Source organism: Oncorhynchus gorbuscha, linkage group LG05 (genome assembly GCF_021184085.1).
Source record: "Oncorhynchus gorbuscha isolate QuinsamMale2020 ecotype Even-year linkage group LG05, OgorEven_v1.0, whole genome shotgun sequence".
NCBI classification, from domain to species: Eukaryota; Metazoa; Chordata; class Actinopteri; order Salmoniformes; family Salmonidae; genus Oncorhynchus; species Oncorhynchus gorbuscha.
This window is the reverse complement of record NC_060177.1, coordinates 18547949-18573604: the sequence shown is the minus strand read 5'-3', so window position 1 is coordinate 18573604 and position 25656 is coordinate 18547949. Positions and strand designations below refer to the sequence as shown.

The following is a 25656-nucleotide window of genomic DNA, read 5'->3' as shown; positions in this document are numbered from 1 at the left end:
AAGTGACCTCTCACTTCTACTCTTTACTCAACAGACCAAAGGGCTGGAAAAAGACTCCACTGCAATGCTGTGCATACATCAGACTTGCGGGGTAATATTTCATATTGATTTGACGCCTCTAGCTATTTTTGGCACCCAGCATACCTCTAACTAGTAACTGCACTTCTCAGAAAGTTATGCCGAAGTAGACAGACACTGCCAATTCACCTGGACGAGAGCCTTGTCTGTGTGCATTGGAAACTGTGACATTGCAGTCATTTCAGCAAACATCACTGTTCCAACTGTGTTTAGATCCTGGCAGGAGGATCTAAACACTAAGGGCAAAGTTATAGTGCAGTTACATTCAAGGGGATTTTTATGCCACACACACACACACACACACACACACACACACACACACACACACACACACACACACACACACACACACACACACACACACACACACACACACACACTTGCAATTGAGTAGGTGTGTGTATGTATCAATACAATTATTTGAGAGAACAGTTCTTTTAGGGATGGTGTTTTATGACAGCTATAAATAACAAAAATCATTTCCCCCACAATTTTGATATGGTTGAACAGTTACAACAGACATACAATATCTCAATGCTACATAAGGGTAACAGCCATTCATAGACACTTTTATGACAAGAACATTAGAGGACACTGTGGTTCGTGAGACTGCACAGTGACAAGCCAACAAACAAACCTTTACAACATAATGAGCCATACAATGTGGGGGGAGGTGGCTGGAGGTTGTAGAGGCATCACAATTCACCATCAGAACTTAAGTAAGAGACACAGTGTCGCTCAACCCGAACGGACTGAAGGGCCACGGTTAGGAGTCGTGAGCTCTCCTCCACAACACCTGGGCTGGGCTTCACCAGCATCACTTTGAGCCTGCTGTGGGACATGGAGCTCAGCGAGACCTCTGGGGCCAACCATAACAAGCCCAGTGTATGAGAGCCCAGAGGCTGGGCAGTGGGCAGTGAGCAGGGACAGTTTGGCACTGGTTGGGTGGATGGGTGGACTGAGTAGACAACAGAGTTAAGAGAGAAAGTGGTTGTGATAAGGAGCAGGGAGACGCTGAACCCAAAAGAAAAACACCAAACCCCACAGTTCAACATCTGTAGTATCAGATAAAAACTCTGGAAACAGGATGAGAATTACAGGGTCTCACTGTACAATATATGTCAGCTGTGTGTAGAAAACAGATGCGTTCTGTTGATTAATTAAAAAATATAATATATATTTATACACCATATTTATATGCAGATATTATTTTTTGTGCAGAGGCTAAACACTTGTTTGGTAGTAAAATGTGCACATTTATATATATTTTTTGTCTTTAAATATACTAGCTTGAATTACACTGCCTACTTGAGAACTTCCTTCTCCAGAGAAAATGACTTGATAGGGTGATAAGTGAGTTCGGCTTGCAGGTCTGCCATCTCTTTCATTAAACTCTTTCTAGTGGAATGCCTAGAGTTTTTACAGACAGAAATATAGAACTATTAGTATTAAACTGTCTTATGGTACAGAGAATAAGACAATATAAAAAACAAAACCAAAGTGAAGGTGAAACCCTGGATTACTTAACCCCCTTTACACACTGGCCTGGTTGTGGGTTTGGCAAAGATCTATAGTTTTTGTCAAAACATCAGTGTCTGTAGAATGACAAATGAAATGAAGAGGTTAGCTAGACAAAGTATGTGTAAAAACAATGCCAACAGCAATGCACTCAAAAACACCTTTACCTATACTGGTACATGAATAATCATGGGATTTTACTGTACAAAATGTTGCCTTGCTGCAAACAGGTCTTTTGCAGTCAACTGACAATCAAGGATCCCAATTCTACAGTGAGGTCTTCAGAAGATCAAGCCAACGGCGCTGCCAGCGGGGCAGCGGAGGTTGACAGAAACACAGGACATACTTTGCTCTATCACAGAGGAGCAGTTCAATTGCTTGAATGTGTTTGTTTTTCAAGTTGTTCTTACAAAGCTTAAAAACTATTTCAATCACCGAGATTTAATTATCTTTGTTTTAAAGTCAATTACTTAAATTCTTGCAAAATAATTATTCAACTTCACGAGAATCCTGAGTAACCGTGAAAAAATAGATATAAATCAAAAGAAAAAAAACCATCCCTTCATTGGAACAACAGAGAACATCTCATCTCTGATAACATTTCAATGACTGGCGACCAAGCGTTCCTGAAGAAAACACACACACACACACACACACACACACACACACACACACACACACACACACACACACACACACACACACACACACACACACACACACACACACACACACACACACACACACACACACACACACACACACACACACACACACGCTCACACGCTCACACGCTCACACCAACTTAATTAAACCAACACAAAAAGAAGGAAACATAAAAGGCAGGTGGTACACTTGAATAAAAGGCAGGTGGTACACTTGAATAAAAGGCATCAAAAACGATGCAGGTATAATGCTCATTTCCACAACGTCTCTGTGACTGAGTCAGTGATACAGTGTGTCGCCAGCAAGGGGAGAGGACTGCACAGACAAACCTAGGGTCTGGACCAGGGGACTCAGTAAAGGTTCAGACAGGCACATTTGATATATAGATCTAGAATATTCCTGACAGTGAGCCTGAAACAGTCTCAGTCTCTTGTCTTTCCACATTTGAACTGTTCGCTTTGGTAACGGATGTCAACCACGTCAAGGTGTTTTTTCTTTTCCTTTATTTGAAATCATAGGATTTGTTTTAGTACCTTAGGGAGAGTTAAGTGCTCTGCGTTCAAGGCAGCATTACAGCCAGATCACCATGGAGGGCACATCCAGACCCTTTTCCTCTCTTCCTCTCCACACCAGTGTCCTCAGCTCTGGTGTTTGTTCTTGGTCTACTCTCCATGGGGTGAAAGTGCATAGGAGTGGGGTTCCCACCATTGCAGCAAGAATCCCCTCACAGTAGTAAGGCCTTTTTTCAAAACAACATGACTGCATTAGCGTGTCGGCACAGTGACAATTTCAACGTGTGGAGATCCAGCAGGGTCATCCTGTGTGTGTATGTTTGTGTATATATCTATAATATGTGTGTGTATGTATGTGTTGTGTGTGTGTGTGTGTGTGTGTGTGTGTGTGTGTGTGTATATAAATGTTTGTGTGTGTGTGTGTGTGTGTGTGTGTAAGAGGGAGGAGTTGAAGGACTTTCTCTTTCACTGTTCTGCCCTTTCCGAGCATCCTGGCTCTGTCCCTCCTCTTCCTCTTCTTCATCTTCCTCATGCTACTGGCGCTCCTCTCCTTCCTCCTCCTCCCGAATGACCTGGATCTGTCCCTCCTCTTCCTCTTCTTCATCTTCATCTTCCTCATGCTACTGGCACTCCTCTCCTTCCTCCTCCTGAATGACCTGGATCTGTCCCTCCTCGTCCTCTTCTTCATCTTTCTCATGCTACTGGCGCTCCTCTCCTTCCTCCTCCTCCTGAATGACCTGGATCTGGTCGTCGGAGGGCGAAGGGGACAGGCTGAGAGGCAGACTGTCGGCCTGCTGCTTCTCGTTGCTCTTCTCCTCCTCCTCGATGGTCTTCTTCCACACCTTGTGGTTCTCTGTCAGGTGCTGCATGATGTTGCAGAACAGCCGACGCCGGCCGTTTCTCCTTTCTGCATGGGACCACACACAAAAAAGGATTTAACATCCCAAAGCTTTTTAGTTGCAATAGCAATGATCCAAAAAAACATCCTGCTCTTGATAGACATGTTAAATGCTCAATGTTAAAATGATAAATGTGTCAACTCATGATCATATATTAATTCAGAATGAGAGAAGGATAGAAAATGACGTCTTACTTGGTTCGAGCTCCTCCTCCAGCTCGTCTTCGTCAGTCTCTGTGTCCTCCACCTGCTCTTCCTCATCCTCAGAGCGCTCCTCGTCGATCCAGTAGCCAGGGAGCAGGCCAGCGGCGTCGTACGAGTTGCAGAGCGGACCCACGATGTGTGTGATGAAGGACTCCTGCAGCTTGGCCAGCTGGGGAGAGGAGCGGTCCATGAAGGGGCTGATGGGTAATCCCAAAGTGGCTTCCTCATCCCCCTGTAGATGATAGACAGACAGGCAGACAAACAATTTAACTCATTTGTCAATTAAGATAGTTTTATTCATTAATCTAATTTAACTTAACTTCCTAAATTAATACATGTGACATTTTGTTGATTCTAGCAGTAACAGACATCAGTAAATGAAGAAACAGTTATGGGTAGGCTATGTCAATGTTTTCCAACCCTGGTCCTCCAGTACCCCCAACAGTACACATTGTTATTGTAACCCTGGACAAGCACACCTGATTCAACTTGTTAACTAATCATCAAGCCCTCAATGAGTTGAATGAGGTGTGTTCGTCCAGGTCTGCAATGAAACTGTGTAATGTTGGGGGTACTGGAGGACCAGGGTTGGGAAACACTGGGCTATGTGATATGTGAAGCATCAGTTCCGGGTAGGCTATGTGATATGTGAAGCATCAGTTCCGGGTAGGCTATGTGATATGTGAAGCATCAGTTCCGGGTAGGCTATGTGATATGTGAAGCAACAGTTCCGGGTAGGCTATGTGATATGTGAAGCAACAGTTCCGGGTAGGCTATGTGATATGTGAAGCATCAGTTCCGGGTAGGCTATGTGATATGTGAAGCATCAGTTCCGGGTAGGCTATGTGATATGTGAAGCATCAGTTCCGGTAGGGGTAGGCTATGTGATATGTGAAGCAACAGTTCCGGGTAGGCTATGTGATATGTGAAGCAACAGTTCCAGGGTAGGCTATGTGATATGTGAAGCATCAGTTCCGGGTAGGCTATGTGATATGTGAAGCAACAGTTCCGGGTAGGCTATGTGATATGTGAAGCAACAGTTCCGGGTAGGCTATGTGATATGTGAAGCATCAGTTCCGGGTAGGCTATGTGATATGTGAAGCAACAGTTCCGGGTAGGCTATGTGATATGTGAAGCATCAGTTCCGGGTAGGCTATGTGATATGTGAAGCAACAGTTCCGGGTAGGCTATGTGATATGTGAAGCAACAGTTCCGGGTAGGCTATGTGATATGTGAAGCAACAGTTCTGGGTAGGCTATGTGATATGTGAAGCAACAGTTCGGGTAGGCTATGTGATATGTGAAGCAACAGTTCAGTTCTGGGTAGGCTATGTGATATGTGAAGCATCAGTTCCGATATGTGAAGCATCAGGTAGGCTATGTGATATGTGAAGCAACAGTTCCGGGTAGGCTATGTGATATGTGAAGCAACAGTTCAGTTCCGGGTAGGCTATGTGATATGTGAAGCAACAGTTCTGAAGCAACAGTTCCGGGTAGGCTATGTGATATGTGAAGCAACAGTTCCGGGTAGGCTATGTGATATGTGAAGCAACAGTTCTAGGTAGGCTATGTGATATGTGAAGCATCAGTTCTGGGTAGGCTATGTGATATGTGAAGCAACAGTTCTGGGTAGGCTATGTGATATGTGAAGCATCAGTTCTAGGTAGGCTATGTGATATGTGAAGCATCAGTTCTGGGTAGGCTATGTGATATGTGAAGCATCAGTTCCAGGTAGGCTATGTGATATGTGAAGCAACAGTTCTAGGTAGGCTATGTGATATGTGAAGCAACAGTTCCGGGTAGGCTGTGATATGTGAAGCAACAGTCCCGGGTAGGCTATGTGATATGTGAAGCAACAGTTCCGGGTAGGCTATGTGATATGTGAAGCATCAGTTCTGGGTAGGCTATGTGATATGTGAAGCATCAGTTCTAGGTAGGCTATGTGATATGTGAAGCATCAGTTCTGGGTAGGCTATGTGATATGTGAAGCATCAGTTCTAGGTAGGCTATGTGATATGTGAAGCATCAGTTCCGGGTAGGCTATGTGATATGTGAAGCAACAGCATCACTGTATAACAGGAAGGCATGGCATTGCATTACATTGATAACCTGACATGTGGGCCATGCAGAGTGGAGGGGTTCTATACCTGCTCATAAAACTCATTGACAATGCCTTCTGTCCACTTGAGGTGCAGATCGCGTCCTTTGGCCGGCCCGTTGATGTCTGCCAGCTTAATGCAGACTTGGCACACCAGCAGCCGGTCATTCTCATTAGTCCAGTCGATTCCTGGACTGTTCACATCATTCACCTATTTATAGCAACACAAACATTCACACAGTGATTATTCTAACAGAGATCCAGCATGTTCCTTTAAGTATCAACTCTATTAGCCATAAAGATAAGGCATATTAGTATTGCCTTTGCCAGTATCGAAATGACAGGAAATACAAAGTATCAACAGAATGGAAACAGATTTTCTGAAAATGTGAGGTTCGTCATCATCATCTCAAACCTTTGAATTGAACTCGGCGAGGAAGTCAAAGTGCTTCTTCAGGTCTGTGGCGAGGATGGCCTCGATGACCAGGAAGCGAAAGCGTTTGAACTCCACGTGGTCCAAGTTGGCCAGGAAGTTGAACTCTGGCTGGGACAGGTAGAGGCTCCAGGCCGAAGCAGCGTGGTGGTTCTCCAGGACCGAACGGTCATTATACAACACCGCCTGGGGAACAGAGGGAGGAGAAGTTGAGGGAAGAAGAGAGTGAGTAGGAGGAAGGGTAGGTTGAGTGGAGAGGGATGCGGGTGGTTCAGAGGACAAGAAGAAGAAAGGAGAGGGTAAAATATGAAAGAGGAGGTTGAAAAAGGGGAATGGGAGGGGTGAGCAGGGGCAAGGAATTGGGGTCAGTGTGTTTCAGACTAAATAATGCAGACGGTCTAGACATGGTGAACAGGTGGGTGATTGACTGACTGCCAACATACTATTAATCAATATGTCAGGGTTGAGCTGTGTTAGTGGCTACGAGGAAGGCATGGCCCACATGTCAGGTTAGCAATGTAATGCAATGCCATGCCTTCCTGTTATACAGTATCACATACCCTACTACCCGGAACTGATGCTTCACATATCACATACCCTACTACCCGGAACTGATGCTTCACATATCACATACCCTACTACCCGGAACCACACCTCATTCAACTCATCGAGGGCTTGATAATTAGTTAACAAGTTGAATCAGGTGTGCTTGTCCAGGGTTACAATAAACATGTGTACTGTTGGGGGTACTGGAGGACCAGGGTTGGAAAACACAACCTAGACAGTATGCACAGTGCTATAATTAGGTCATGCCAGTGCAAAACACTATTTATACAGTGGTATAGTTTCTTTGCCAACGTTTGCCATAATGTTGAAGCAAGACAAGGAATTGGCTGAATTCTCAGGATTTGTGGAAACTTTTCCCTGACATGTGAACTAAGTGTAATATTATACCAGTCCCTCACTTCATTGCTTTTACCATGAGATCCAAGGCTGATTAGAACCTGTCTATGTAGAAGCTTTAAGGCCAATAAAGATCTCATCCATGAGTCACAGGGACCAAATGAATGCCGTCTGTGACACAAGCACAACACTTCCCCTTTCCTAGGACTTAACAGCGTGTGGGAACACAAATGGGAACACTTACTGAAGTGCCGGGATAGGTTGAACGTTCTCTTCCTGATACAGGTTTTACTGTTGAACAGGTGTGGGTTTGCAAGCTGAGATGGTAGAGCAGTGGCTTTTGGGATAATAACACTTACCTGAGCTGCGTTAGTGGCTACGAGGAAGGCGTTTGTGCGACCGGGGTGGTCATAGTCATGCATGGCAGCTGCTACATATAGTGCCATGAGTTCCAGAGCAGGGATGTTCCACGCCAGGCAGCCGTAGTTGTCGTCAGAGATGGACGAGCTCTTGGAGGAGGCGTATGATACCCGGCCCGGCGAGATCCCACTGTCTGAATCTAGAGAGAAGAGCAGCAGCTTTCAGCAACGACATACTGGGACCTCACACTGGAACTACATCATAACTGGAGTTTACTGGAGAAGACTTGACTGTGTTATAAAGTGAAAACAGCGAACTAGTGTCACATTAATAACAAAGTATGTAGAGTAGGATTTCTACAGGCAGGTTAAGCTGGTGGCCCAGTGACTCAGACTACTGCACTCCATTTGAAAGATTAAAAGGGCCAAAATAAGCCATAAACATGCTGAGCTCAGCACAGACAGATCTCTATCACGACAGAGGCTTGCTCCCCACCCCATCTCCCCCCTCTCTGTTTCTCCACCCTTCCCTCCCCCTCTCTTTATCAGAAGGCAGCTGTTCCTCTGGCAGCTACTGAAGGATCAGTCAGCAAGCGAGCCTTAAATCATTTCCGATGGATCAAAGATGCAGTACATAAAATATAATTAGCAGGGACGGGACTGGGGTTCCTGGCATTTTAAACTAAACCATCTGGTGTCTGCCGAGAAAAGGCCAAACACTACAGGAATGCCTACACTGGTACATCAAGAGGCTAGAACTAGAAAAATCCCTTTCCTAAAGAAAATGTGTGCTTCCTAGCATGTTTTAAAGTATTTATGGTCATGAAATAAGTTAGAGTAGTTATAGTGAATACAATACTAATGGTACTGACTGGTTAAAGTAGAAAAAGTAGCTAGATGGGAGAATTGAATGATTGATTGATTGAATAGCCTACCCTGAACATGTGAAAGGTGGTTTGGTGTCTCTAGCTTGAACGTTCAAGAGTTATTATTGTGGTTGATGGGTTAGTAACAGACAATTTATGATCATTTCAATTGTTCTAGTTTACAACGTTTTGAAGTTGTTTTAATGTATGTAGCTGTAATAGTTCAAGAGCAGAGTAGCATTTGGAATGAATACCACTGTGTTCTCATGGTTGAAATTGAATCCATTAAGTGTTATGCCAATGTATTATACATTTCAATAGTTTATTGTTTATGAAGGTGTGTTAGGATAGCCTGAATGTTTTAATGTTGGTAACTTCATTTTGCTACCACTGTATTTCTATGGTTCTCATTCAAACCCCATGCTAATTAATTCAGTTGAATAAGTATAGATGGGTGGAAAGATTGGTCGATTGATACGATAGCCTGAACATGAGAAAGTTTGTTTGTTGTCTATAGCTTGGGACTACCTGGAGGAGGAGGAGGGGCTATAGGAGGATGGGAGGGGCTATCGGAGGATGGGAGGAGCTATAGGAGGATGGGCTCATTGTAATGGCTGTAATGAAATTCATGGAACGGAGACAAACATGTGGTTTCCATGTGTGTGATGCGTTTGATACCGTTCCATTAATTCCAGTCCAGCTATTGCAGTGAGCCTGTCCTCCTATAGCTCCTCCCACTAGCCATCACTGCTGTTGGTGGGTTATTTTAAACTAATGTCGCTAATTTAAATAGTTTGCTTGGAAAATGCCTAAGTTGTTTTAATGTTTGTAGTTGAAATGGTTAAAAAGCAATAGCATTTCAAATGTCTACCACGGTGTTACTATGGTTGGCAATGAATCCATGTTTTGTAAATCTATGCTAATTTAAATGGTTTCTAGTTTATAAAGGTTTTAAAGTCTTGTAGATTCATTTGTTATAATTTAAAAAGTATACATCGTATAAATAATCTGTATAAAAGCTAGGGTAGAGTCATAAAAGCTAGGGTAGGGTCATAAAAGCTAGGGTAGAGTCATAAAAGCTAGGGTAGAGTCATAAAAGCTAGGGTAGAGTCATAAAAGCTAGGGTAGAGTCATAAAAGCTAGGGTAGAGTCATAAAAGCTAGGGTAGGGTCATAAAAGCTAGGGTAGAGTCATAAAAGCTAGGGTAGGGTCATAAAAGCTAGGGTAGGGTCATAAAAGCTAGGGTAGGGTCATAAAAGCTAGGGTAGGGTCATAAAAGCTAGGGTAGGGTCATAAAAGCTAGGGTAGGGTCATAAAAGCTAGGGTAGGGTCATAAAAGCTAGGGTAGGGTCATAAAAGCTAGGGTAGGGTCATAAAAGCTAGGGTAGGGTCAGTCTGAACATCTCAACATTGGTTTATCATTGATAGCTTAAATGGTGAAAGAGGAGATATGTCTCAATTTTTTGCCATTGAAATATATTGGAGATCATATTATATAATGTTGTAGTTAAAAAATTATCAATGATATAACAAATATTTTGTCAAGAAAGTTGGGGCAGTTTGCACATTTGGAAGTTGATTGTGTGTTAAAAAGCTTCAATCGTTTAAGCTCTAGAGCGTGCAGAAGATCTCAAATAAGAGTATGTAAGAATTCTAGAATGGTCTTGCCTTCAGCAAGCACACTAATAATAGGAAGTATGTATGAAATCTAGAGTGGTCTTGCCTTCAGCAAGCACACTAATTATGCTAATAAATATGTGGCATATTGTAGTATATTATGGTAATAAATGAGGGCTTGGGGAAGTCCAGAGTTATACCTACTGAGGCAAAATGAAATAAAGAGAACAGAAATAGTGCTACCTGTGTCACTTCCTGTCACATGCTCATTGTGGATCTGCTGGAATCCTGGAACAGGCCGGGTAGTCAGGTACCAGACAGCATGGAGAACATCAGTGGCATGGACCCGGTTATGATCTGAGTACAGGCAGAGATTCACACAGGACATCACACATCAGTCACAGTAATACTTCACCACATCATTTACATGAGGTAGAAGCTTCTATTACATATGAAGGTGCATGTCATGCTGTATGTAGTGAACTGTAGGCCTTCTACTTCATGACAACCCTATGGTTAGTTTCTAAACCTGGGTAAATCATTTCAAATCACACTTGAAGTGGCATAATTTAGCTGCCTGGAAAAGTCTAAACGAGCATAATTAAGCGGCATACAAATACCTTCATGTTATTTTTTGTACATATTTTTTACCCCCCTTTTCTCCCCCAATTTTGTCATATCCAATTACGATCTTGTCTCATCGCTGCAACTCCCCAACGGGCTGGGGTGAGGTAAAGCCCTGCGTCCAAAGAAACATGACCCGCTAAACCGTGCTCCTTAACACCTGAAGACCGAAGCAGCCTACAGGCGCACGGCCCTCCACAAGGAGTCGCTAGAGCGCGATGAGCCAAGTAAAGTCCCCCCAGCAAAACCCTCCCCTAATCCGGATGACGCTGGGCCAATTGTGCGCCGCCTTATGGGACTCCCGGTCATGGCCAGTTGTGACACAGCCTGGGATCGAACCCGGGTCTGTAGTGACGCCTCAAGCACTGCGATGAAGTGCCTCAGGCCGCTGCGCCACTCGGGAGGCCCATACCTTCATGTTGTTCACCCAGGTCTGATCATTTCTACATCTGAGTAGACAATACACCAAGTATTCATATGGGCTTTGTGCCTGGACTGAAGAAAGCACAGGCAGCACTATACTCACAGGGAATATCCCTATAGCCGTTCTCCAGAGCACAGAAATAGGACATGAACTCCCTCACAGGGATCTTAAACATCTCAAACAGACAAGTGTCCTGGAACAGAGTGTAGGTCACCTGGGGAGAAAGACAACAAGTAAAACACCTAGATTAATTTAAAACACAAATACATTTTTTTTTTTTACATTAACCAAGTCATTCCCCCTCAGACACAGACAGTGAGACACTGGGAGAACACAGAGTACTCGAAACAGCACACAGAGAAATCACCAAGACAACCACGAGCATTCGGGACATCATTCAGTCAAATATCAGTAATGGGGATCATACCGTTCTCAATATTTAAATCAATCAATCAAGTGAGTTTGTCCAAATAAATCAATTCAATGGCTGCATCACAAAACTACTCTTAGCCCTATGGGTCCTGGTCTAAATGCACTATATAGGGAATAGGGTTCCATTTGGGTTACAGCCCAGGTGTTGTTTATTCAAATATTAACTGATGTAACACAGTGGTTCCCAAACTCTTTCTAGTCCCGTACCCCTTCAAGCATTCAACCTCCATCTGTGTACCCCCTCTAGCACCAGGGTCAGCACACTCTCAAATGTTGTTTTTTTGCCATCATTGTAAGCCTGCCTCACACACACTATACAATACATTTATTAAACATAAGAATGAGTGCGAGTTTGTCACAACCCGGCTCGTCTTTCAAGCTGTCAGGTATTCCCTTGGCAGCAAGAGCCTCTCAGTGTACCCAAGTGGCGTCGGGAACAACTGCTTGCACGCGCGTTACCACTATGTCTCCCTGTCATGGCTTTTACTCCATCAGTACAGATACCAACATGAGCAGCAGCTACGTTTGGCTACATACAGACCGTTAGTGGAATTCCCGTGAGAGAGTAACGTTTAATGTGATTGGATGTTAATTATTTGACGAGGCTACCTGTATTTGACATTGTGTTGTTATTTCTCTGAACACTAGATGGTTTCATTTTTATTTTAGGCAGTGAAACGAGGCTACTCAGGCAAGAAAAAACCCTTGCCCAAATGTATAGCCCTGTTGGAAAATATAAATGGACTGTTTGAAAATGTGAATATTTTATTTTTCCAAATTAAAGAGAAAAAAAGAATGTGAATCACATTTTTATTTGGCGTACCCCCGACGGCATTGCCCCAGTTTGGGAATACCTGATGTAACAGATCATGGCGTAAGACAGATAGATGGTTGCTATATGGTTGGTATGTGGTTGTACTGACGTAGCTGAGTATTCTTCCTGTCTTCCCTCCTGTTCTGTCCATCAGGTCAAAGATCTGGAAGTTCCAGCTGTTGATCTTCTCCATGAGGTCATCGTGGTTCTCCAGCAGGGGGTCTAGTCTGAACTCACCCTACAGGCAGGAGAGGACCACAGCACACACACATTTTAACACACACACACGTTTAGATAAACACACGCATGCAGGTAGACACAAACACACGCAAGACACCACATCGTAAATCTTATGAATCTCATTCCTCTGTTAAGGGGATGGAAGCAGGCTCCAGACTGACTATGTATGCGTTGCTTTTGAATAATTCACTTTTGAATTACCCCAGAGAATCCTCAGATGAACCCTACACAGTTGTCTTAACAGCTGGCTTGATTTAACAAGGCCTGGTTTGTCCAATAAAGAAAGTGAGAGCACAGCCCAAGTAAACGGAGGGGGCATTCCAGGACAGAGCCAGATCAACACTACCCCCCATCACACTGGTTTACATGGCTGTTAGATACATCACAACTGACTGAAAGACATGCACTCAATGAGTGCCTGAGGAAATCCTTTAATGTGTTCCCAGAACTAACTAGAGGACACATCCTATAGCAAGCTACACTGTTACATGTGTTGGCCTGAGTGTGTTCTCTCATTTAGAGGGAGTCTCCTGGTTGGGATAGTGTTAAGGGATTTTTATCAATAATGACAAAATTATGTATACATTTCTATCAGGACTGTCTAATCAGAATACTATTAAATTACTGTATAGATGTATGAATTTTATGTTAATCCTAGTACTGAATATAATGTGTGTAATTATAATCAAGAATTAGAACAAAGACTGTCTGTTCCTTGGTAGAAACGAATTAACTTATCGTCAGACTGGCTAGAATGCTTATCTACACAGGGAGACCTTGGCCTGGTCGTAAATGATCTAAACCGGTGGGGGTCGATGTAGGAAGGCTTGTGAACTATACTTCCATTGTACCGGAGTGGAAGAGGGACGGGACAGTTTGAAACCTAATGATGTCATTTTCAGTTTAAAACCTGTTGTAAATGGTATCATGTTCAGTACTCTGGAGAATAAACGCCAGTGCTTGATTTTGAGACGGGTCTCCGCCCATTTTATGCAAATAAGTATCTTACAAATCCTTAGAAATGGGCTGAGTGTATTAATTGAATTGGGTAATAAACATGTAGGAATTGAATTCCACTAACAGATAGTTTAGCGGCAGCAGTGCTACACACAGGAAGGCTACTGTTCTGCAGCACGGCGATGTTAGCCTAGCAGTAGGGTGCATTCACACAGGAAGGCTAACGAACGCTGTAAGGTGTTAGCATTGACTGAGACATATCCCTTCAAAGCTACTGTTCTGCAGCACGGCGATGTTAGCCTAGCAGTAGGGTGCATTCACACAGGAAGGCTAACGAACGCTGTAAGGTGTTAGCATTGACTGAGACATATCCCTTCAAAGCTACTGTTCTGCAGCACGGCGATGTTAGCCTAGCAGTAGGGTGCATTCACACAGGAAGGCTAACGAACGCTGTAAGGTGTTAGCATTGACTGAGACATATCCCTTCAAAGCTACTGTTCTGCAGCACGGCGATGTTAGCCTAGCAGTAGGGTGCATTCACACAGGAAGGCTAACGAACGCTGTAAGGTGTTAGCATTGACTGAGACATATCCCTTCAAAGCTACTGTTCTGCAGCACGGCGATGTTAGCCTAGCAGTAGGGTGCATTCACACAGGAAGGCTAACGAACGCTGTAAGGTGTTAGCATTGACTGAGACATATCCCTTCAAAGCTACTGTTCTGCAGCACGGCGATGTTAGCCTAGCAGTAGGGTGCATTCACTCAGGAAGGCTAACGAACGCTGTAAGGTGTTAGCATTGACTGAGACATATCCCTTCAAAGCTACTGTTCTGCAGCACGGCGATGTTAGCCTAGCAGTAGGGTGCATTCACACAGGAAGGCTAACGAACGCTGTAAGGTGTTAGCATTGACTGAGACATATCCCTTCAAAGCTACGGTTCTGCAGCACGGCGATGTTAGCCTAGCAGTAGGGTGCATTCACACAGGAAGGCTAACGAACGCTGTAAGGTGTTAGCATTGACTGAGACATATCCCTTCAAAGCTACTGTTCTGCAGCACGGCGATGTTAGCCTAGCAGTAGGGTGCATTCACACAGGAAGGCTAACGAACGCTGTAAGGTGTTAGCATTGACTGAGACATATCCCTTCAAAGCTACTGTTCTGCAGCACGGCGATGTTAGCCTAGCAGTAGGGTGCATTCACACAGGAAGGCTAACGAACGCTGTAAGGTGTTAGCATTGACCGAGACATATCTCTTCAAAGCTACTGTTCTGCAGCACGGCGATGTTAGCCTAGCAGTAGGGTGCATTCACACAGGAAGGCTAACGAACGCTGTAAGGTGTTAGCATTGACTGAGACATATCCCTTCAAAGCTACTGTTCTGCAGCACGGCGATGTTAGCCTAGCAGTAGGGTGCATTCACACAGGAAGGCTAACGAACGCTGTAAGGTGTTAGCATTGACTGAGACATATCTCTTCAAAGCTACTGTTCTGCAGCACGGCGATGTTAGCCTAGCAGTAGGGTGCATTCACACAGGGCAACAGAGTAAAATGACAGAGCCAACACAATGTATTTCAATGGGTAAGGTGCGTTGGAGTAGCGGAGGGGAGGCGTGTCAGGTTGCATGAGGTTGTGCTAAACAACGCACTACCAAAACACTCTCACAATGGTACATAGCTCATACTCATCCGTTAGCTTGTGTGGGAATGCACCCTTAGCATACTGTAGCACTGCATACCTCTGTTTCCTGAGTCTGCTGCTCTGTGGTGGCGCTCTGCTCCTCCTTGTCTGTCTGGCCCCGGCTCCCTGCGTCTGGACTCCTGTCCCCCATCGACTCGGCCTCCACACTCTCCTCCCTGATCAGTGCCTCCCCCATGAACTCTGACCCCTCACCTGCTGTGGAGGAGACACATTGCACATCACAGTGAGTTGACCACTAGTTTCGCATTTCGGTGGGAAGCATTATTCTAATGAATTAACTAACTCTCTGGTACAGCATGTCCAAATGGTTTTCAGTCATTTGAGAGTGGAAACAGTAAGCTAAGCCATGGGAGTGTGCCCAAAAACACTGTGCAGCCTATGTGTGTACAGAGTGAGGCTACATTCCAGCAGGTGTCATACCTGAGCGTCTGCGCTGGGCCTCAGCATGACCAGTGAATGGCAGGTGTCCCTCCCCCGCCTCCATACTGGGCATGTTCTTCAGCATCTGACGACCACAGCTACAGGGTGAGCAGAGGGACAAACACAGCTGCCATTATCATCAACACACATGGTGAAATGCAACTCTACAGCTGAACTGGCTCTACAACACCAGGAGATAATGGAGGGGGTAGGGGAATGGGGTAGTAAATTGCCCTACCTGGTGCACAGGGCAGCGGGGCTGCGATAGGGCCCCTGGAAGTCAGCGGAGCTGAGGATGTAGCCCAGGGGCTTGTGCAGGTTGACGCTGGGCATGGTGAGGAAGTCAGCTGTGTCGGGAAATTCCACCGGAGGGCGCGTAACCTGGGAGGAGAGACCTCCCCCTTGAGGACTGTGGCTGGGGGAGCTGACAGGACTCAGACTGGGGGACGCACCTGTAGAGTGAGAGAGATAGAAGAGAAATGAGAGAGAGAGATAGTCAAACAACTTAAAAACATATTTCACTTCCACACAGTGTATCAGACCTGTGTGTACAGTAAATCCTCATGGTCTCACCTGCTCTCCTGGGCCCGGCATGGTAGGTCAGGGTCACAGAGGAGGACCTCTGCTTAGGGATGGTCAACAGGTTTGCATTTGGCCCATTGGACAGAGACCCCGTGCTGGAACACACACACACCATGGCACTTACTGCTAGAACTAATGAGACAACATCAGTTAAAATGCTTTCATATTCAATCTACACCATTATAATTATGAACTTTTTCACACCCGCTCTTATATATAAAGATGAACTTAGAGAAATGTTACATAGCATACAGTAACACTAATTATATGACTCATTTGGTGCTCAACGTAAGACAATGAAAATCAACGTTGAAAATGTATCCTTGAAGAAGTCAAAGATCCCTAAAAGGTCAAGTGAGTCATTTAAACAGTGTTGGAACAAAGAGAATGAAGGAATGTTATGGTCATTATCTGTTAGGCATATCAGCTTACAGAGCTTGACCACTACTGCCCCCCAGTGGATATACAGGGGAACCACATCTTCAGGGAGTTTAATCAAAGACACATGGTAACAAAGAATGTGTTGCTGAGGGAGGGCCTGCTTGTTCATATCAGGGTAAAGACAGGGAGTATGTCATGTTGAAAATGACCTGACCTTGAAAGATGTGCTCCAGTACTTTTGTATACGTTTTAATCAGTAGTTCTGAAAGTAGTGCCCGCGTGCAAAAGTGGTCCCCGAAAACGGCATACTACCTTGCAAATGTGCAGATATGAGTACCAAGTCATTGCTCTCTTTACTGTGTGTGTGTGTGTGTGTGTGTGTGTGTGTGTGTGTATGTGTGTGTGTGTGTGTCTTGCTAGCTGTCACTCAAATGGTGGGGGGCTGAAGCTCATCGTTAGGGGGCTTGTCCACATGGGGGTAAATGTAGAGAAAATTGCACCGCAAAGTTTCCAGAAAAAAGTTGCTTTCAAACTAGGGATTTCATGGCTAATTGAGGTAAGACAGTAATTCTGCTCATATATTATGCATGTATGAACTACATATTGACACATCCAGCCAAAAGCGTGAGGTTTAAAAAAAAGTATTAGTCGCCAAATTACCCGGGGCATGTCTTTAACCTTCAACCTGGTGTCTGAACTCTGAAATCCCACCTGTGTGTGATCGTACCTGGTCATATTGAAGTCACTGTGTGTGTGTGGTAATGTTGAGGTCAAGGTGTGTGGACGTACCTGGTCATATTGAAGTCACAGTGTGTGTGTGGTAATGTTGAGGTCAAGGTGTGTGTGGTCGTACCTGGTCATATTGAGGTCAGGGTGGGGTCCCGGTCTCTTGCCGTTGTTGCGTTCCCAGCGGGAGGAGGCAGACTCCAGAGGGGGGAGAGGGGAGGAGGTAGAGCCACGGCGGAGCTGGGGGGTTGGTAGGCTGTTCCTGCTGCTAAGACCCTAGGTGTGTGGAGGGGAGGAGGGAGACATTATTACATTATGGTCAATGATGCTATAACACAGTCAAAGGCAGATCTATATTCAGCTCACCACCAGGTTACGTAGAGTAGAGCAGGTGTACAACTAAAAACGACAAAACTAAATCTACGTAACACTGGTGAACACATAGAAGAGGAACATTCATTATGAGGATAAGATACCATGTATAAGTGGATAATGTGTTAGTGGATAATGTGTTGGCCTGCTAGTCTCAGCAGGCTTCTTTCTGTGTGTTAGTTATGACCTGCTAGTATCACATTCAGAAGGTTGCTGGAGGGCCCACCTTCAGGGGCTTCCTGTCGCCCCTCTCTGCAGGGTCCTCCACCTCGGGACAGGGGTAGAAACCTGGGAAGGGAGTGAAGGGGTTGACCCTGGGCCGACAGGAGCCAGAGAAGGTCCCCATGAGGCTGCTGACGCTGCGCAGGGACGAGACGGTGTGTGGCGACAGGGACGAGTCCATCAGCAGGTCAGACACCATGTTCCTGGCCTCGTTGATGACCGACAGGTCCACTCCGTTACCACTTACCGCTCCCTGGGGACATGGAGGAGACAAGGGGACACATGTCAGAGAGATGCCTCATTCAGCAGAGCACAAACATACAGTAGATACTGTACTAGAGAAGAGAGACTGGTGTCCTTTCCTCATTCCTTTACACTGTTTCTAATGAACCCAGAAAGGATTTCAATGACCAAACACAAAACCTTCTGAAGAAGAAATTCCTTCTTATTTGCTATTTTTTCCTTAACTAATAGACTTATGAAGAAAGTTAAGCGAAGTTGCTATTCCTCAAAAAGATTATTGGAAATGTTCTTATGTTACTTCTTATGTATCTCGCAAAAAGTAAGAAGAAATGAGATGCTTGAAAATAAAGTGATTTCTTCTTGGAATTCCTAGATAGATAAACCCTTGTCTTAAACACATGGCAGTAAAAGAATATGCTAATGGCAGCTATTGAACATGTTCAATTTACTCACAAACTTCATCTGAAAGTTACAGTGTTAATTGTTTTTAGCCCAAGTTAATATTTTAGACCAGTAATCCCAATTAGAAATATGTGAACATGACTGCCATTGCTAGATAGACAGCTAGCTGGCTGGGTTGCCTAACGACAAATATCTGAAGATTGTTAAGAAGTTTATAAGAAGACATCTGAGAAGTTCATGAGAAAATCATGAATTCTTAATTAAGACATTTTTGAGGATCTGCACATATGAACTTCTTTTCTTCTTGTTAAGAAGCTTCTTAAGTTTTTGCGTAAAAAGTGTGATTGGTGAATCTGGGCCCAGGACATCTACAGGTATCACACATACGCAGATAGACTGTCAGATAGCTGTAACAGGACACTGCTGGCCTCATTGTGATGGGACTGTACTTGTCACTCCTCTTACAGCAGTAGAGGGTAGTGTGAAGGGCAGACAGGCTCGCTGCTGAGCTCATGGCATTGATGCTGGGTAATTGAAAGGCTATTTGGACCAGTGATGTCAGTAATAAAGGGGAGTGGTGCTGGCTGGGCATGGTGCTGGCTGGGCATGGTGCTGGCTGGGCATGGTGCTGGTGTGTGTGCCTGTGTGTGGAGTAAAAGTGCAGCGCTGGCACTTCCCTGGCCCAGTGACGACAGCTAGGAGGCTGTGTGTATGTCATGACGCTGACGGAGATCCTGCCTGTACCCCTACCCCTCTTCACCCTGCCTATCCTACTGACTCTTGCTGTGCTGATAGACCCCATTTAAATACTAGAGGGTTTGGAGAACTAGGCTGCCCTTTGAAGGCCCGGCTCTGTGGCCACAATGAGTGGTGAGTGATGAGTGGGGCAGACGTCAGTCAGAGGAGCACAGCTTCCTGTTGATCTACCTGTACAGCGTGTCTGCAAAACACTGTGGACCCCAACAGGATGACAAGACACACAAGGCACAAAATACACACACGGGCAGGCCTCAAACACACCTACACACACGGGCAGGCCTACATGCACAGTTCAAACACATCTACACGCACGGGCAGGCCTACATGCACAGTTCAAACACATCTACACAGTTCAAACACATCACACGCACACACACGGGCAGGCCTACATGCACAGTTCACACACACACACACACACACACACACACACACACACACACACACACACACACACACACACACACACACACACACACACACACACACACACACACACACACACACACACACACACACACACACACACACACACACACACACACACACACACACACACACACACACACAGTTCAAACACATCTACACACACACACACACAAGCTTACAAAAACACAGATGCTTCCATTCTGTGATGCATAAAGTAGACCTAGCATAAAACGTGTGTCAGCGATTTGACAATAAATTGAAACAAGGCCAGTATACTAGATTTGAAAGATTATGTGGAGGCTCTCCAAAATGTATCGAGATAAATCAGATTTTCTAAAGGTTTGGAGTTGGTTAAAAAAAAATGCGCCTCTCTACTTATTAATTCCAGCCTCAATTCTTTGAAATATGACTAAATTACAGTTACTACACTAATACTATTTTCAGTCAGTATCTGCTTTTACTTACATTTTGTCAATTCAATGCCCTCTCTGGGAAATCTACTTCACTTATGAGGATTCTTGTTACCCTATGAGGGTTGATGATCTATAGTTGTAGTCATGTTATTACAATTCATTCCATGGATGGATTAAAAGTAAAATAGGAAATTATCCCCAACCCTAATGTGAATGATAGACTGCACATGTGCTCTAACAGTGATATACTGTATCCAGAGGAGTATATTCTGTCTGTTTGTCTCTCTGTGTGTGTGTGTGTGTGTGTGTGTGTGTGTGTGTGTGTGTGTGTGTGTGTGTGTGTGTGTGTGTGTGTGTGTGTGTGTGTGTGTGTGTGTGTGTGTGTGTGTGTGTGTGTGTGTGTGTGTGTGTGTGTGTGTGTGTGTGTGTGAAAACACTAACCTGATACTGGGGCTTGTACCACTGCTTCAGGTCCCAGTCCCATAGGATCATCTGAACGAGAGAAACACACACAGCAGTCAGGAGGCCTTGCTAGGACGTAAGTGTTACAGATACATAACTCAGCAAAAAAAGAAACATTCCTTTTTCAGGACCCTGTCTTTCAAAGATAATTAGTAAAAATCCAAATAACTTCACAGATCTTCTTTGTAAAGATTTTAAACACTGTTTCCCATGCTTGTTCAATGAACCATAAACAATTCATGAACATGCACCTGTGCCTGTGGAACAGTCGTTAAGACACTAACAGCTTACAGATGGTAGGCAATTAAGGTCAGTTATGAAAACTTATGGACACTAAAGAGGCCTTTCTACTGACTCTCAAAAACACCAAAAGAAAGATGCCCAGGGTCCTTTCTCATCTGCATGAACGTGCCTTAGGCATGCTGCCAGGAGGCATGAGGACTGCAGATGTGGCCAGGGAAATAAATAGCATTGTCCATACTGTGAGACGCCTAAGACAGGGCTACAAGGGAGACAGGACGGACAGCTGATCATTCTCAGACCACTGAGAATAAATGCCGTTGACAGTGAGAGGACGTTTCTTTTTTTGCTGAGAGATATAGATATATATATATATATATATATATGCACATGCAGGTATTCATTAATCACAACCAACGATTGTTGTTTTATCATAAGAGGTGAAGTACTTCAACACATGCATCAGTTCTAATACAATATGCATCAGTTCTAATTTTACAATAGTGTAACCATATTAAAGAGGTCAATGAGAAACCGTCTATTTTACATTAGACAACTGTTGAGAAACAGTCTATTTTACAACATTAGACATAGTGTAACTGTTGTAGCATATTAAAAAGAGGTCAAGCATATTAAAGAGGTCAATGAGACCGAAACATATTTTACATTATTTTACATTAGTGTAACTGTTGTAGCATATTAAAGAGGTCAATGAGAAACCGTCTATTTTACATTAGACATAGTGTAACTGTTGTAGCATATTAAAGAGGTCAATGAGAAACAGGCTATTTTACATTAGACATAGTGTAACTTTTACATATTAGACATAGTGTAACTGTTGTAGCATATTAAAGAGGTCAATGAGAAAACATAGTGTAACTGTTGTAGCATATTAAAGAGGTCAATGAGAAACAGGCTATTTTACATTAGACATAGTGTAACTGTTGTAGCTATTTTACATTAGACATAGTGTAACTGTTGTAGCATATTCAAAGAGGTCAATGAGACATAGTGTAACTGTTGTAGCATATTAAAACAATGAGGCTATTTTACATTAGACATAGTGTAACTGTTGTAGCATATTAAAGAGGTCAATGAGAAACAGGCTATTTTACATTAGACATAGTGTAACTGTTGTAGCATATTAAAGATCAATTAGGCTATTTTACATTAGACATAGTGTAACTGTTGTAGCATATTAAAGAGGTCAATCTATTTTACATTAGACATAGTGTAACTGTTGTAGCATATTAAAGAAAGAAACAGGCTATTTTACATTAGACATAGTGTAACTGTTGTAGCATATTAAAGAGGTCAATGAGAAACAGGCTATTTTACATTAGACATAGTGTAACTGTTGTAGCATATTAAAGAGGTCAATGAGAAACAGGCTATTTTACATTAGACATAGTGTAACTGTTGTAGCATATTAAAGAGGTCAATGAGAAACAGTCTATTTTACATTAGACATAGTGTAACTGTTGTAGCATATTAAAGAGGTCAAGGAGATAGTGTTGTTACTTTATTCACCTCTAGTAGTTACCCTCATGTGTTTACTTTCTAGTAGTTACTGTTGTAGCATATTAAAGAGGTCAATGAGAAACAGGCTATTTTACATTAGACATAGTGTAACTGTTGTAGCATATTAAAGAGGTCAAGGAGATAGTGTTGTTACTTTATTCACCTGTTACCCTCATGTGTTTACTTTAGGTTATGATAGAATCAGGTCAAACAGCTTACATAGACGAATTACCAAACTGTGGACTTTCAACTGCTGTAGAGTGTTATTTAGGCCGACACACACAGAGAGAGCTATTGTGTCTAACTTATGCCTTTTGTAGAAAGGAAAAACACAAAATGCAAACCACCGCAACCAGCCAACCACAATGAGTCGTCAACAATGGTACTCTCAGATCTTATCTAGCCCCCATTACGTCAATGACCAGCATTTCCACATGATCTGTCAGAGAAAAGTCACCAAACCGAGCTCAGTCTCACACAGACAAACTGCTACTATGCCACGAGTGTTGAACTTCCGTTGTTACATACTGGGTTGTAGGTTTACATATGACAGACTGCAACAACTAGATCTACAGTGGGTGTTGAATTGATGTGAATTGGTTTCGATAGGCCTAGATCTACAGTACAACTTCTAGAACGATACCATTTTTGCCATTTGTTGATATTATTTAATTCACTAGTTTGGCCTCATTTTGGACAGTATTTTCACTCCAATAAAACATTTTAAGTAGGATTGGCATATAAATTAGTTTAAAATGATCAAACTACCACTTCTGGGAAGAATAAAATAACAGCAACAAACACCCAACAGTATCTGTGGATGATCTATAGTCTAGACCGAGCAGAACAGTCTGTCCTGAAGTAAATGTGTCTTGAGAGCAGTTTGCCATCATACTGGGTGATCACTAACATGTCCTCTCAGGGAGAAAGGAACACAGGTTAGTCGCCAGGTTAAACCCAGAGAGCAAACACTCATTCCCTCAAGAGAGCATGTAGTCTTTCTACTGGCCACAAGGGTGTGTGCTAGAGGCATGTGGATAGATGGACACACTTCAAAGCCTCTGCTCTCTCTAGTCTTTAGTCACACCTCTCACCTCTCAGACTTAAACACAAAAACACACAGCAATTCACATCTAAATAGACACAAAGCCCAATCCCAGGCAGTATAAGCCTAGTCATTATGTAAGATTGAAGTAGACCAGTATGTACGATCTTATAATTACACTGTAAATCATTGGTGCATCGTTGATGCTTAAGTGTTAGTTCACTGGTCCCCAATGCACTGGAACATAGTGCAGGGCTATGAAAACAACCTCCTTTCTGCAATGTAAGAAAGCATTGTTGGTATCACTCACACTCCCAGGGTGCATCACTCCTCACCACACCTGCTCGCACACTCTGTAGCAGTCTACTACTGAACACACAACCTAGACCAGTGGTTCTTAACCTGGGTTCGATCGAACCCCAGGGGTTCGGTGAGTCAGTCTCAGGGGTTCGGCGGAGGTCAAGACACACATCCGACTCATATGATTCGTGATGACACGCCCTACTTGGCCATCATTGGCTGCAGGTGATCACGCTACAACGCTTGGCCTATCTGTGCTCCAGGGAATTTGGTGTGCCCAGTAGTCTACTTGTGACTGTCGTGATGGTATGTCTTGTGATTTCTTTCTTAATATTTGAATCCCTTCATACTTACTATGTCGAGCAAAAAATGAAAGTGGTCGGACGAATATGTACAATATGGATTCACATGTATAACAGAACGTGATGGGAGTCAGCGTCCTAACTGCATGATTTGCAATGCCAAGTTGAGTAATTCTAGTCTAGCACCGGCAAAACTAAGAACACTTCCTTAAGCTGCATGGAGATGGAAAATACAAGAACACAACGCTCGCTGAATTCAAGGAGAAGAGAGCCAGATTCGATGTAAAAGCTACTCTGCCTGTTCTCGGCTTTATACCCATCAACAAACTGATCCCCACAGCATCGTACGAAGTTGCTTACCTGATCACAAAGCAAGGCAAACCACACACCATTGGTGAAACACTCAGCTGTGTTGAAAATGGCGAATATCATGCTGGGAAAAGAGGCTGAAGTTAAGTTATCCCAAATTCCTCTTTGAAATGACACCATTCAAATCGACGAGACCACAGACGTTTCCAATCTAAGCCAACTTGCTCTATTCGTGCACTATGTGAAAGACGACGTGATAAAGGAAGATTTTTTTTCATTTTGTAAGCCTCTTACAACAACAACAAAGGCAGCCGATGTGAAGAAACTTGTGGATGACTTCTTCAAAGACAACAATCTTTCGTGGGATATGGTTTCTGCAGTTTGTTCGGACGGAGCTCCAGTCATGCTGGGAAGAAAGTCTGGTTTTGGTGCGCTAGTGAATGCCGATGTACCACACATCATTGTTATGCATTGTATTCAGCACAGGCATGCGTTGGCAACAAAAACCTTGCCTCCAAAATTGGCAGAAGTATTAAATATTGTAGTGGAATGTGTGAACTATGTGCCAACTAGTGCTCTGAGGCACCGCATCTTCAGTGAGCTGTGTAAAGAAATGGGCTCTGAATTCGAGGTACTTCTGTACCATTCTAAAGTTCGGTGGTGTCCCGGGGACAGGTGCTGAATCGTGTTTTTGCCGTGTGGAATAAACCCTGTTTTTGCAAAAGCACCAACATTGTCATGCAGATTGCTACAAAAATGAGTTAATTCTCATTTTAGCGTACATGGCTGATATCTTCGCAGCTCTCAATCATCTCAATTAAAAGATGCAGGGCGGTGGAGTCAACATCATCGAAGCGGAGGAAAACCTGAAGGCTTTTCAAAAAAAGCTACCGTTATGGAAACGACGAACAGAGAATGATAACTTCGCAAACTTTCCCCTGCTGGACGACTGTGTAAGTAAGATCGAAGATGTATCTGGAATCGGAGACATTTCTGTAACTGCGGAACTGAAGCAAGCAATTGTCACACACTTAGATGAGCTTCCAAAGTCTCTCGACGGATACTTCCCTACAAGAGAGTCATATCCAGCATGGGTGAGACAGCCGTTCACGTTTAGTGTTGAGACAACAGATGTCAATGATGAATACCTCGATGAAATCATTGAAATTCAGCAGAGCCAGGTTCAACA

At 43.7% G+C, this 25656-nt stretch overlaps 1 protein-coding gene across 2 annotated transcripts in view; it reads right to left on the bottom strand.

The window, feature by feature from the left end:
• Positions 1 to 513: 513 nt before the first annotated feature.
• Positions 514 to 25656, bottom strand: part of LOC124035613 (cGMP-inhibited 3',5'-cyclic phosphodiesterase B-like) — an 85095-nt gene continuing 59952 nt past the window's right edge. The window contains exons 2-16 of one of the 2 annotated variants that reach the window (XM_046349148.1): positions 20730 to 20780; positions 18050 to 18298; positions 17579 to 17727; positions 16336 to 16439; positions 16001 to 16214; positions 15763 to 15860; positions 15380 to 15534; positions 12555 to 12683; positions 11302 to 11413; positions 10395 to 10508; positions 7669 to 7868; positions 6389 to 6592; positions 6023 to 6184; positions 3868 to 4108; positions 514 to 3681 (exon numbers count right to left, since the gene is read on the bottom strand). In XM_046349148.1, coding sequence (XP_046205104.1) covers positions 3473 to 3681; positions 3868 to 4108; positions 6023 to 6184; positions 6389 to 6592; positions 7669 to 7868; positions 10395 to 10508; positions 11302 to 11413; positions 12555 to 12683; positions 15380 to 15534; positions 15763 to 15860; positions 16001 to 16214; positions 16336 to 16439; positions 17579 to 17727; positions 18050 to 18298; positions 20730 to 20780 — 2391 coding nt within the window. In that variant the 3' untranslated portion in view covers positions 514 to 3472. Of the gene's footprint in view, positions 3682 to 3867; positions 4109 to 6022; positions 6185 to 6388; positions 6593 to 7668; positions 7869 to 10394; positions 10509 to 11301; positions 11414 to 12554; positions 12684 to 15379; positions 15538 to 15762; positions 15861 to 16000; positions 16215 to 16335; positions 16440 to 17578; positions 17728 to 18049; positions 18299 to 20729; positions 20781 to 25656 lie in introns of both variants that reach the window. The other variant, XM_046349147.1, reaches the window with a different exon arrangement.